This window comes from Myotis lucifugus, unplaced genomic scaffold (genome assembly GCF_000147115.1).
Source record: "Myotis lucifugus unplaced genomic scaffold, Myoluc2.0 scaffold_28, whole genome shotgun sequence".
Lineage (NCBI taxonomy): Eukaryota > Metazoa > Chordata > Mammalia > Chiroptera > Vespertilionidae > Myotis > Myotis lucifugus.
In genome coordinates this window covers 6,073,940-6,087,823 of record NW_005871076.1, presented here as the reverse complement: position 1 = coordinate 6,087,823, position 13,884 = coordinate 6,073,940, and the positions used below count along the sequence as shown (strand labels likewise).

The following is a 13,884-nucleotide window of genomic DNA, read 5'->3' as shown; positions in this document are numbered from 1 at the left end:
GGCTGGGGGGAAAAAAAATCACCATATTTTTAGGGACAGAATACAAGGGAAAATAAAACCAGACCATAGGTGGGGCTCTGCAAGGCTCAGCTGAAGAGACTAATTACCCACAGAAAATTACAGGACACTCTCAACCAAAGCTAGGTTTTCACCACAACTCCCCCAAAAGTATTCAGGTTATGCCCTCCCCTCCCTTGCTTCTTATACAAGAAATTTAAATGTGTAAAATCCCAGCCTCTATCCAAAGGTCACAAATAGGTAGCCTATAGTTCAAATCTCAACCACAGACATGCTTTGGTAGCCCCTAGGGGTATCACAGAAATCTGGATTTCTGGCTTTTCTTATAACATGAGGAGATGATGAGGCCATAGAGCCACACTTACCTATAATGATGGGCTGAGTAGCAGCTGCCCCCACAGAGCACATGAGCACTCCAGTTTGACACCGGCCCACCATTCCCTAATGCCTCACACTGACTGTTCCCTACCTGGCCCTGAAACATCTGAGCTGGAGACCCCTCACCAGTGATGACAAAGGAGGCTGATCAACTGGTAGGAACAATAGCTAACCAAGTAGCAGGACTCCTGCATTCACAAGCATTTATTAAACACCCTCTATAAGCTAGGAACTGTGCTGAGGGCTGGGTACACAGAGAGGAATGAGGGACAGTGTCTGCCCTCCAGGAATTCCTAACCCAGTTGGAAAAATAAGATTTACTCTTAAGAACTGAACTGCTTGCCCAGCTTGCGTGGCTCCATGGTTGAGCCTCAACCTATGAACCAGTTGGTCACAGTTCGATTCCCGATAAGGACATATACCCAGGTTGCAGGCTTGATCCCCAATGTGGGATGTGCAGGAGGCAGCCAATCAATTATTCTCTCATTATTGATGTTCCTATCTCTCTCTCCCTCTCCTTTCTTCTCTGAAATCAGGAGATTTCTATCTTTCTCTCCCTCTCCCTTCCCTCTCTGGCTGGGAATCAAAGAATGTTTCAAGGAAGAACTGGGATTTGAACAGGACTATTATATCTCAAGCTTTCACATATTCATTCAACAAGCATTTATTGTGTCCATGTTATACTCAGCATTATGCTCCACACACAAAAAATAAAGCATAGCCCATGTCTTTGAGAAGCTCATATAATAAGAGACAAAATAACTAACCAGGATAAAGTATGCTGAATTCTATAATCAAAGAGTTTCTATGTGGATACAAATAAGAAGGTCCCTGTCAAGGCTTGCTGAAGAAGGCAACTGTGCAGCTTAAAGTAGGAAACTAAGGAGAGGTTACTCTGGGCAAAAGAACTGGCAGAGGCATGCTTAGAGGACCACATGGACCAGTTTATCAGGAGCAAAGTGTACATGTGGGTAATGGTAGAGGATATAATTAAAGTAGTAGGACAGGGATACATCATGATAGGCATGGAACCCCAGGACTACTAAACACTGGAATTTATTCAGCAGCCAGTAGGTGCCACTGAGGCTTCTAAGCATGAGTGTTCTCTTTCAGCACAGTATTTAGGAAGACCCCAAGTGGCAACGGCACACAATGTCCTGGAGGAAGCTGAAGCAGGAGATAGGAGGGGGCTCTGGTAATAACTCTGGAGCAGTTACAGGAAAGAGGAGAAAGACTAAGTAAGCTAAATACTGCATATGGTTGCAAAAATTTAAGACAATGGCATTTCTTTGAAAATATTTTAATTCCTTTTTTTTAAAACCAATTCAGACTAGTCTTCCCCCAAAATAGTGAGGTTTTCCTTTGTTTCATTCAGGCTATCTTTATGGTGCTTGCAGGGTGTTGTTGTTTTTTTTAACTCAGCTTGAGATCAATATAATGTGGGGGTAGTAGATTTAGGGGCTTCTTCCCACTCCTACCCCCAATTCTACACTGAACCAGTTGTAATTCTCAAAGGGAAAGAGAGTCAACTTGATAAAGTCCAGGTTAGGGTATTTAACTGTGCCTCCCAGACCTTGCGCAAGGACCACAAATGGACATACAAATCAGAAGAAAGCCATGACAGATGTCAAAGTTCCCTTAATGAAGTAATTGCTTCATGTCTGCTGAAGAGCAGAGGCAAGAGACAAGAACACATTGTCAGAGGGCCCCAGGCAGGCTATGGACCAGCCACCCATGCTCCATTAAAATCCCATGTCAGACACTGCCCAGGAAACAAGACCTGCTGGCTAAATCAGCGGTTAAAGAGACCCTCAGAAAGATAAGAAATGAGTGGAATAAGGAAAATGACGGCAGAGAAGCTGCAAAGTTCCTAACTATTCACAACTTTTAGTTATTGAGTATGAGCTACCTGTGACTATTGATATGAATAATAAACCAACCAACAAAGAAGACAGACAATGATGTGATGATTAAAATAAAACTTACTTGGTCAGCATAACTTATCCTCTAACCAAGTCTTGGATCAGGAACTGGCAACTGCTGCTGTTGTCATTACTGATGATAATACAGAGCAGTTAAATTGTGCCAGAGGAAGCACTTTTCATATGTATTCTCTCAACTAATTGGCTACAAAAGCAAATATTACTCTTCCCATTCTACAGATCATGAAATTAAGGCTTAGAGAAAAGTAAGTAACTTCTCTATCTGATAGCTATTAAGTAGATAGCAGAATATGAAACCAAGTGAGCTGACTCCAAAGTGTTTTTAAACCACTCTGACCTATCATTCATTCCTTCAGTTTCTTTTTCTTTGAGATACATTAAAGGTTTGCTTGGGTCACCAGAAAAGGTCCACTGATGCACTGGCCCTGTTCTTTACAGAACACACAGCAGTCTGGCCTGAGAGCTATTTCTTTGTTTCTAAAATGGGGAAACTTCAAATCTATTTCATCAGGGATGAAGGCAAGAGGAAAACTTCAACACGAATAGGAGAAAAATCAGCATGAAAGCTAAAACCCTCAACAGTGAGGATTGTAAGTATAATGGACAAGAGAGTCAGTGGAGGGGCCTTCTCTCTCTGGAGATTTTTAACTGCAATTGTCTCTTGCATCTTTACAAGGCTTTAAATAATCCTAATAAATTCTATGGCCACCCTCTGTGAGCCCTTTGGCTTGAGTCTCAGCTCTACCATTAATACACTGATGGCCCTAAAAAAGGTATACCATCCATTTCATTTCTCTGAGGCTCAGTTTTGTCATCTATATATATAAAAGGCTAATATGCAAAGTGTCCCCTCAGGAGTTCAACTGGGAGACCAGGAGTTAGATCGATCACCCGCTATGACATGCACTGACCACCAGGGGGCGGTACAAAACAAAGGAAGGCCCCAGCCGGCAGCTGGAAGGCCCCAATCAGCCCTGATCGCCAGCCAGGCCTAGGGACTCTACCCACGCATGAATTTTGTGCACTGGGACTCTAGTAGTCAAATAAGAATCCACCAAATGCAAAACTACAACATTAAGCAATGACAGACCTGAAAGACTATCTACTGACTTTTCATTCACCCAAGGAACTACGAATGAACCAGACACGGCCTGATTTCTTCAATGAAACTAATATGAAGACCCCGAGGATGATTTCTTCCAGTCCAGATATACTATTTTAGACTTTAGGAGCTGCACCCACAGATGGAGACTCTGCTTCATGAATACAATCAAACCCAACTCCCCGTAACTATCAGATGGGTAGGGTCACAAAATTCAACCTTAAATACCTTGCTTATAAGCTGGCCCCTTAAACCTCCAATGTCTACTATCCACTGGATTCAAAGCATGACAATCAATCTTATAGATATTGACTGCCCTACCTTATGTAACTTCCAGTGAACTGTAGCCTGCTAATATAGAGTTTGGTCAGGTGGCTGCTGCCCACCTTGGGAGCCTCACAGAAATGTAAGGTATATGCATGAAACTATTGCCAAAAGTAAAGAAATGTCCATTTAAAATGGCATTAGTCTTCCTCACCAGACCTTTGGAATGCATCTCAGATTATTCCAGTTTCTAGAACTCCTCCCCTCACAAGACAGAAGAGGCAGAATACATGCAGAGAGAAGTGACTAGACATGGATCATTCAGTGACTGCTGTGATATCCCTCTACCTGTGATGACAAGTGGTCATTAAAAGGCACAATCAAGAACTCTCTCTGTGAAAGCACAGCCAGCAAGCAGACCCCAAAAACATACTCCTTCCAGTTTCTCTGTGGATATGACATGTGACATGAGCTAAACATCAGATACTCCCCAAAGGCTCCAACCTCCAGTCCAGGAGGTTCAGCTGTGAAAAAATAAGGCTTAGGAGGCAACAGAAAAGCAGATGGTGAATGGACCACCTCGAAAGTCCAAGATTGGAAAGAAAATAAAACCAATCTATATATATAAAAGCCTAATATGCAAATTGTCCCATCAGGCAGGCACTCCAACCAGTAGTTTGACTGCTCGCTATGACATGTGCTGACCACCAAGGGGCGAGTGCAGAACATGGCAGGTGTCAGCCCCACATGCCGCGGTCCCACCCAGTGCTTGCACCCACTGCCAGCGCCAGCCCAGCCCTGATCGCACCAAAAATAGCGACTGGCAGTGGCGGCAGTAGGGGCAGGGCCACCGCTCCCAGGTGCTAAAGGAGCAGGGTAGGGGCTGCCAGCGGGCCTCAATCACCCCTCAGGGCTTCTGCACCTCCCCCTGCTCACACCTGCTACTGGCAGACAGGGGACCGGGGGCTGTGGCAGGAGGGGCCGGGCAGGGGCGCAGAGGATGGGCCAAGACCCACCACTTGCCCACCGCAGCCTCGCGGCCCATGGTTCCTTTCAAGGTGCACGAATTCGTGCACTCCTTTCAAGGTGCACAAATTCGTGCACTGGGCCCCTAGTAAAGGATAAACTTAATTCCAGCCTCTCTGGAGAAGTCCAGGTAAAACTCATTCCTCCCATCTTCACCTCCACCCACATCCCATTTCTTCTCCAAGTCTCTCAATAGATAACATGAATAACTTCACAAAAGGGCAAACAACTGCTCCAAATTATTAAGAATATCAATAAGCTCAGCCAGTGTGGCTCAACAGTTGAGGGTACACCTATGAACCAGATGGTCACGGTTCCATTTTCCCAGTCAGGGCACATGCCCAGCTTGCAGACTCGATCCCCAGAGTGGGGTGCATAAGAGGCAGCTGATCTATGATTCGCTCTCATCACTGATGTTTCTATCTCTATCTCCCTCTCCCTTCTTCTCTTAAATCAATAAAAACTTAAAACACTTTTTTAAAAGTGCCCTGGCCAGTGTTGTTCAGTACAGTTAAAGCATCATCCTGGGAACTGAGGAGTTGCTGGTTCGATTTCTGCATTGCAGGTTGATCCCCAGCCCCAGTTGGGGCACATGCCGGAGGCAACTAATCAATGTATCTCTCTCACACTGATGATATTCTCTCCCTCTTCCCCCACCCTCAGTCCTTGCCTTCCACTCTCTCTAAAAAAAATCAATGGAAAAAATATCCTCAGGTGAGGATTAGCCAAAAAAAAGAACATCAATAAGCAAAACAAAAATCCTTATGCTCACAAATATGTAGTGGCTAAGGAGTTTATTCTTTTGGTTACATCCTAAACGCACTATGCTCAGAAATAAAAATCAGCTCAGCTGGTTGGAAAATAGATATACAGAGTGGGGCAAAAGTAAGTTTACAGTTGTGAGTATGCAAAATACAGAATTTATTATTAATTATTGCATTATTTTACATAAACCTACTTTTGCCTCACCCTGTAGTAAGGTGGAATTCACAGTTTTGACCCTCGTAAAGGCCAACTAGCTCAAATCTTTCCATGACAACCAGCCATGGCTTAACTACAACCCAAGCAGGAAAGAATAATAAGGGTTCTTAGCCCTAAGGCATTCCCACCCTGGAAAAACAGTGAGCTCTTCAGCAGCAAGAACTGTTTCACATTAGTGTCCCCAACATCTTCCACTGGGCGTGGTACTTAGTAGTGCCTTGAGAAAATAAGCTGATTGGTCAAATGCCCTGTTAACTGCAAGACTCCTGGTGAGGGGTGGGGGGGGGGGGGGGAGACAGTAGCACAGTGCAATAGAAAGAGCTTTGGAGTCAGAACTGAGTTTAAAGCCTCGCTGCAGCACTTAACCTCACTGAGCCTCAGTTTCTTCATCTATAAAATAGGGATAATACCAACTATCTTACAAGACTACTGTGGGAATTAGATGAGATAATGCTTTCCTGGCTTTACTAGTTTGGTGTTTGAGGCATTGAAAAAGCTTGTAGTAACAACTGGATCTACTATATAGAAAACAAGCCTTAATGACTATATTAGAGGCCCGGTACACGAAATTCCTGCACTGGTGGGGGGGGGGGGAACGGCTCAGCCCTCTCACAGTCTGGGAGCCCCATGATCCATCGCCCCCACAGAGGGAGGCGCCGCCCACTCGCTGCAGCCCACTGGTCAGTGGCCTGGGCCTCCCTCTTTGGGGCAATCGTGGAGCCCTCCAATTGATCACCCCACTGGCTGGTGGCCAGGCCTCCTTCTGCAGGGCAATCATGGGGCGATGGCCAGGCCCCTGACCAACTGCATTGCACCTGTCTTGGCTGGCCTGGCGCCAGTGGGTGTCATAACGTGGTCGTCCAGACGCTATGGTCATTCTGCTGTTCGGTCGTTCAGTCAATTTGCATATTACACTTTTATTATTATAGATTAGAGAGAGGATATAAGACATGCATTCTCAATGAGGGCAATATCACCCCCAAGGGGGTGAAAACTGATTGCTGGGGAAGAAAAATCATAGATATTACACAGTACATAAACAAATACACAGTATATCTGTGGTATTACAATTCAGATGGCATGGGGGGGATTAGAAAAAGTCTCAAAAAGTGATAATAAGCAAAAGGTTAAGAAACATTTGATGTTCAAAGGGTTGACCCAGTTTCCATAAAGATTGTCATTAATTTGCATAATAGTCATGGGTATGATGACCAACTTGTACTGGTTTGCCCCAGACTTTCCTGGTTTAGACACTAAAGTCCCACATGTGGGAAATCCCTCAGTCCTGGGAAAACTAGGATGGTTGTTCACCCTCCTCATAGAGAGATCAATACAAGCATTTTCATTTCACTAATGAGGCGACCCGAAGAAACATGATGGTTATCATGAAGGATTTACCGTACTTCAGCAGCATTCCTGAGCCAAGATTGAAATATGCCATTTGCCCAGCCCTAGACTCAGAGCTCTCTGCCCCTAACCTCCACCAAGGCATTGGCATGGAATGGTTCTCATGCATTGACTATGCCACTTCCTTCTCGTTATGGACTGAATGTGTCTATCCCCCTCCAAATACATATGTTGAAGCCCAAATTCCCAATGTGATCTGTTTTTGGAGATGAGCCTTTGGAGGTAGTTAAGGTTGAGTAGATCATGTGGGTGGAGCCCCTATGAGGGGATTAGTGCCCTTACAGAGAGCTGACCAAACCAGGGCTCACTCTACTCTCTGAGCCACATGAGGATACAGCAAGAAGGCAGCTACTGTGAACCAAAAGAAGGGCTCTCATCAAGAACCTGACCATGCCAGACTCTAGAATTGTGTGAGAAATAAACGTTTGTTATTTAAGCTACCCAGTCTATGGCATTCTGTTATAGCAGCCTATAACTTACTAAGACACTTCTCAAAGCCTCAAACACCAAAGCCAAGGGCACTATTAAGAGATTGAGGGCAAGGCCATCAAGGATATGCATATCTTACCTGAGAAGCCACCAAGTATCTGAAAGATGTCACTTTGCAGAAGCAAAGTGTGCCATTCTGCCATTACAATGGTGGAATTGGTAGGTATGCCCAGGTCAAATGGTAGGACAGGACACAGGGTCAATAGTCCAAAAAGAGTGCTAAATTTTTGCTGCACATGCTTAAAAATGCAGAGAGTAATACTGAACTTAACGTTTAGGTGCTTAATGACCACATCTAAGTGAACAAAAGCACCCAAGATGGGGTGCAGAAGTTACAGAGATCATGAATGGATAAACCCATATATGAGCTTTCCCTGCCACAATGAAATTACTGAAAAAGAGCATATTGTTCCTAATCCAGAAGAGGGATTTGCACAGGAGAAAAAGATATCCCAGGTGAAACTGAAGAAACAAAAAACTTATGGGCCAGGGGTAAATCCAGCATATAATAGATGCTAATAAAAGCAAAAAGCAGAGAGAGAATGAATGGGAATGAATATGAATGAGGGCAGACATAACCAGCCATCACAGCCATTATCCTTGTCAATGAACTGCCTCAGGGAACCTGAAAGAACTACCAGTCTGGGCTGAACATAGTTCTATTGCTACTGAATTCTCACTGTCTCCAAGGTAGAAAATTGCATAAGTGAGGACACCAGGTGTAAATCCTTAACAAGCCAGGAAAATTCTGGGAGATTCTTCACATGTGTCCTGAGTACCTTGACTCGTTCTGTTTCTTTGTTACTAATGTTGTGGCCCCACCCCATAACAAAGAAACAGAATTTCTGGAGGATGAGGCCCAGAAATCAGGATTTTAAAAAGATTCCCAGGTGATTCTAATGTGCAGCCAAGGTTGAGAACCACTGGTTTAGAGGTTTTTGTCCCAAAGACAAACTCAATTATTGTTGATATTAGGAATCAGAGGTTACCCCAAGCCCAGCCTGAATAGCAACAGGCTACTAGTATTCTCCTCCCCTATTCAGCACTGAAACCCTTTGTGAAAGTACCAGTAAATGAAGAAAAGGGCAGGATATTCCTTTAGGCCACATATAATTAAAATAAGAAGCTCTATGCTGTGGAAGACTAAGTTTTGAAGCTTAAAACCAACTCAGAGAGGGATAAAGTATTCATCCTCGCTTAGAAAGAAAAAGATTAGCTCCGCAAGGACAGGTCTCCAAATTAACACCAAATCCAGGAGATAGAGAACCCTTTGCTACAGAGTATGATCTAAGCACCATCTGAGGCCCCAGAGAAAAATCCGCAGGAACACACGACCAAGGGGATGACATTGTAAAAATGTTCAGATTAGCGCTCCTGAAAGCGGCTTACTCCAAGACACTGGCAGACAGCCTCTAAAGCAAAGCTTCAGTTAGAAAAAGATAGAAAATAATGAAGAAAAAACACACACAAGAAGCTAGATGAGAAGAGCATGAATCCACAAACATAATAAAAAGAGAACTGGAAGACATCATCTATTTGGAAAAGATAAAACTTGCCTTTACAGATTGTCATTTTTTAATAATCTCATTAATAGCCAATCTTCATTCTTTGATGATGAAAACAGTTATTGCATTCCTATTCCCAAGAGCTTTCATGTGTATTACTTCATTTAACTACTCTTCAAAGCATTTGTTTTTTGAGAGTACATTTATTAAAGCTGGGAACAGTGAAATAACGAAGGCCCTAGGATAGAAGAAGCAACAGGAGAGAGCCTAGGCAGGGCCTTTGGCTCTCCAGAAATGTTATGGAAAAGAAGTGAGCCAAGGGGAGGCTGCTGTCAGCTCACTGGTGTCAGAGAAAAGAGAGCCTTGGGGCCAGGATCAGGGGTTTAGCCCGGGATGAGCTGCCAATGCTCACTGCTCCCCTGGTTGCAAGTCTCTTGGGGACTCTTAAGAGTTTAGGAGAGCCCGGCCAGTGGGGCTCAGTGGTTGAGTGTTGGCCTATGCAACAGGAGGTCACAGTTCCATTCCTGGTTTGCAGGAGGCAGCCGATCAATTATTCTCTTTCATCACTGATGTTTCTATCCCTCTCTACCTCTCCCCCTCTCCCTTCCTCTCTCTGAAATCAATAAAAACAATTTTTTAAAAAAGTTTAGGGGGAAGAAAATTCACTCAAAAAGGCGATTCAAGTGGGTGTGCCCCTAGGAGAGCACACCACTCTTCAAAGTATTATTCCCATATTTATGCAGTGGAAAACCAAGCCTAAGAGGTGAAATAACTTGTCTAAGGTCGTATAGCTAATAAATGATAGATTAGACTCAGAATCAAAACTCAGGTTTACCACACTCCAAAAAAGCGTTACGTCCACTTCAAAAGAACTATTAAATCATCTGTAGACAAATCAGGTGACAAGGTTTTTAATCATGCCTATTTGAGGTAACAACAAATTTTTTTTAAATACAGTATGGTGCTATGTATTAATGTCTCTGGAAACAATTTCAGAAGTGAGTTTTCAAAACTGCTTTGGATAATGGCCATATCACATTAAATGATGCCACCCTCAACCCCCACCACCTACACCTACACATACCACTCTACAGAACACTTATCAAAGCATTAAATACTGGCCTGTTTATTTTTTAAAACCCATTTTGTTACTTTTCAGTTTCACTTAATTTCTTGGAGCCAATGAAACATACCAGAGTTCAAAGTTGGCTTCTACAGAAAAGCAAGTAATAGCTGGCCTTCAAAGACAGTTTCATTCCTGGGTTACCTCATCATCCCTATTCCCACTATCTGTAAAATGGGGCCAATCTTTTCTGTAGCCAATTCCATCAGAACAACACATGTTAGCAGATTAAATTCACTATACACCCAGAGGAAAGGTTAAACTAAATCTGATGTGGCAACACCTTCTTTAAAAACCTAAGGGCCATGTTCTCAACTGAAATCACAGACCAAGTCCTGATCCATGTAGACAAACTTCAATCGTGATACCCTCATGCCCTAGATCCCAGCAAAATCCTATTCAATCCCCAAATCTGACTATGTTTTTATCAAAAAAGAAAAAAGCTTGGGTGGGGTGAGAGCTAAAAAGACACACAGATATGAAACATCTTTTGCACTGTCAAAACAAACACTATTAATGTTTATAAACACATCAGTTTCTTCTGTTAGCAGACATGGAAGATTCAGTCTCCTCCTGCCCACCTAGTCTGGGTTAATAGAATACCCCAAACCCCAAAGCAGTTTGTAGTTTTGTTTAATTGAGATCAGAAAGCCAGCTGGGCTTGGTTGAAGCCAGGCACTGAAAAATATTAGAAAACTGTATGCGTCCTCAATATATATGTTTAAAGGCATCAAGCCGCCCTCCAGCTCTATAGTGCAAAGGAAGCCCCCACGGGCCTCTCAGGTGCAGGGCATTTCCTGACACCTGGTCTTTCCCACCTGAAGCCACATTACAGGGGCTCACCTATCAACGGGATTCTCTCCTATCTTCCAAAACAAAGAATCTGAAAGCCAGAATTTCGGGACCACCCGAATCAGAACCATCTGGGGAGGACTGCGGGCACTCGAGCTCCACGTTATCCCAAATACCTAAGTTGAGACAAGGGATAGGCACAATCTCCAAGGTATTTGAGACACACCAAAGTCTGTGACCCCTTACTTTAAAGGCATGACTTCCTCTACCAGGAAGAAGAAAAACACAAGACAGGAGTAGAAATACCACGGGGGTAGCGCGTACTTCCATATGGTAAGAGATGACAGCGGTCTCGACCAAGAACCAGTGTCAACACTGGAGCGGTTAGAGACAGATGCACAAACTGAGGCCAGGAGACGAGAGAGGGAGGGAGACTAAAACAGATGCGGAGCCAGAGAGCCAGTCTCGGACCCCCACAGCCTCATCTCCTGCCATTTAGGAAGGGTTACTAGAGACGTTCTGCGTGGGGAAGGCGGGGAAGGCGGCCGTTGGGCTGGAAGACCAGGTCTGCGGACACTAATGAGGGGCGCAGGTCCCACTGGGACGTTCCGCTTCGGAGACTCTAGGGAAGATGTGTGGGGGCCCCAGACAGCGCTGGGAAGGCGCCGGGGCCATTGGCGGGAGGAGGCCGGGCAGTGCCCTGAGCCCCCCGCCCACCGCCAGGGCTGGACGGCCCTCACCGCCCCTACCTTCGGCTTCCTGCCGGGCAGCCGAGGGGTAGACACAACCCCCACAATTCCAGGCGGCCGCAGCAGCAACCAGCTTCAGATGCGCAGACGCCACGGCGACAGGCTGAACCCGTGAGCGCCCGGCTACTACGTCGTTCGTCGCCTCACCCAATGGCCGCCTTCCAGAGCGGCTGGCGGCACTAGAATGATTAGCCCCGCCTGTTTCCGGTTTTCTGTTAAGTTCCGGCCCCTTCCCCCCGCCCCCCGCCCAGCGTCTCCCTACGCAAATTTGCTGGAACTGTCTTTTTTCCTGTATCCCTCCGCCGAAAGAGGGAGGACTAGAAAAGAAGCCCGCGGGCTTGGTTTTGCTTCTAAGCTAAATCAAAATAGAACTGCGAAGTTTCTTCTGTGATTGCCTAACAGCCTAATTTCTTTCTAGGGGAAGGATCCTCAAAAAGGAGGGTGTGGGGAGTAAAAATAAATCAAGCTGGTGTGTCTTATTTGGGATAAAGCCAAGGGACTCAATAAATAGTCCTTTGAAAATTCATGCAGAATAGGCCACCTGCAAGTCACCTACTTTATATATCTGTGTACTGTGTGAATTTTTGACAACGACCAAATATTTTGAAAATAAAAGTCACCACCTCTAATCTGCTCTGCACTGACTGTTATTTTACAGGTGCCAACTGCTTGCATATACATTGTACTTACTTCTGTACGTTTCTAATATCAGAATTGCCATCCCCTTTTCATAGATAGGGAAGCAGAGGTGTAAAGAAGTTAAAGGATTTATACAAGGTCAGACAGTCAGAAAGTGGTAGAATGAGAAATTCAAGCCAAATTTGGGTGCCCCCAAAAGCCCTGTTCTCTTTTCATGATACTACTCTGTGAGGCCTTCCCCTTACCTCACTTGACCAATAAAATGGGGTGCTCCTTCAGGCCCGTAGAGTACAGATAGTGATACCTGGGTCATTCAGGAGTGGAGAAAAGTAGCATCCAAACAAGCAGTGACCTCCCCAAACAGCAGGTATTCCCCAAGAGCAAGCAAACAGCCTGTCTCTGGAGTTCCTTTCCCTTTCCTAAGTATTATGTGAGATTCTAGCAGTTCATTTACTTTATTATGTTTACTTCAATAAGGTGGGAGACTAACTTTGCAGCCACTGAACCAACCTTGATTACTAGCCTGGGGAGGGAGAAAAACAAGCCCCTGAGCAATGGTTGAATGAGTAGTGCCAGTTTATTAGAAAGGTCTAGATAGGACACATCCCTGAGACTGGGTGGGAAAGGACAGCGAATAGCTCACTTTTCCTGTGGAACATTCAGGATACCAGCAAGCGTAACTGGAACCAGGGAATAATTCTAACTTGTTCCTTTGCCTGGTACCAAAGGGACAGATAATAAAAGTTCAACAAATATCTATTTGCATCAGTGATAAATTACTGAACATGTAAATTACAATCAAGCCTGATAAAAGTTATAAAGTGCTGCAAGATGCTTAAAAAATAGAATAATCTCAAATCTTTAGAATGAATAAATAAATGTATAGGCCAAGAAAAGTGTTCCAGCTGGACACAGAGCTGTCAGCACTCATAAGCCTGGCTTCCTTCTTGGGATAGATCTAACCACCTCAAGTGTGTGGGGAAGGGAAATTATGTGTCCCCCAGGCCCAGACCTTGGAAAGCCCTGACTGAGAACCTTCCCAGGGAAACTAGCTCTGCGCTCAAGTCTCCTGAGCTGCTGAAACCAGTGTGTAGGGCCAAGCCTAAGCAGACAGCCTCTATTTTCATGGCCCCCAAACAGGGAGGATCACTATAAAGGTGGGAAGTTTGAACTCTAGAGGCCATACTGGGTGGGTGGGTGGGTGGGTGGGTGGGTAGAGTCACAGTAGTCTCTTCTCTTTATTTCCCTGTATTACTCTTGGAATTGAGCAGAAATAAGTTTACATTTTCCTTTTAAATAAGGTAACAAACAACCGGTTCTACCTTGCAGTTCTGTTAGAGATCTTCCACGTTCCCTCTTCCCCTCCCCAGGAGAGCAAAAGCTTGGAAGATTAGAGAGCTTAAGGAATCATCTACAACCTGGCCACCATCAATCAATGGAAACCACATCACCTGGCTAGGCAGAGCTT

At 44.6% G+C, this 13,884-nt stretch overlaps 1 protein-coding gene across 3 annotated transcripts in view; it reads right to left on the bottom strand.

Moving 5' to 3' along the window:
- The window catches only part of SIL1 (SIL1 nucleotide exchange factor), a 211,439-nt gene extending 199,492 nt beyond the window's left edge, over positions 1 to 11,947 (bottom strand). For 2 of the 3 annotated variants that reach the window (XM_006086523.3, XM_014453853.2), the window contains exon 1: positions 11,778 to 11,947. Coding sequence is in view for 1 of the 3 variants with exons in the window: in XM_023752103.1 (XP_023607871.1) it covers positions 11,353 to 11,358 (6 nt within the window). In the remaining 2 variants the exon portion in view is untranslated. Of the gene's footprint in view, positions 1 to 11,352; positions 11,394 to 11,777 lie in introns of those variants that run through there. The other variant, XM_023752103.1, reaches the window with a different exon arrangement.
- Positions 11,948 to 13,884: the final 1,937 nt, after the last annotated feature.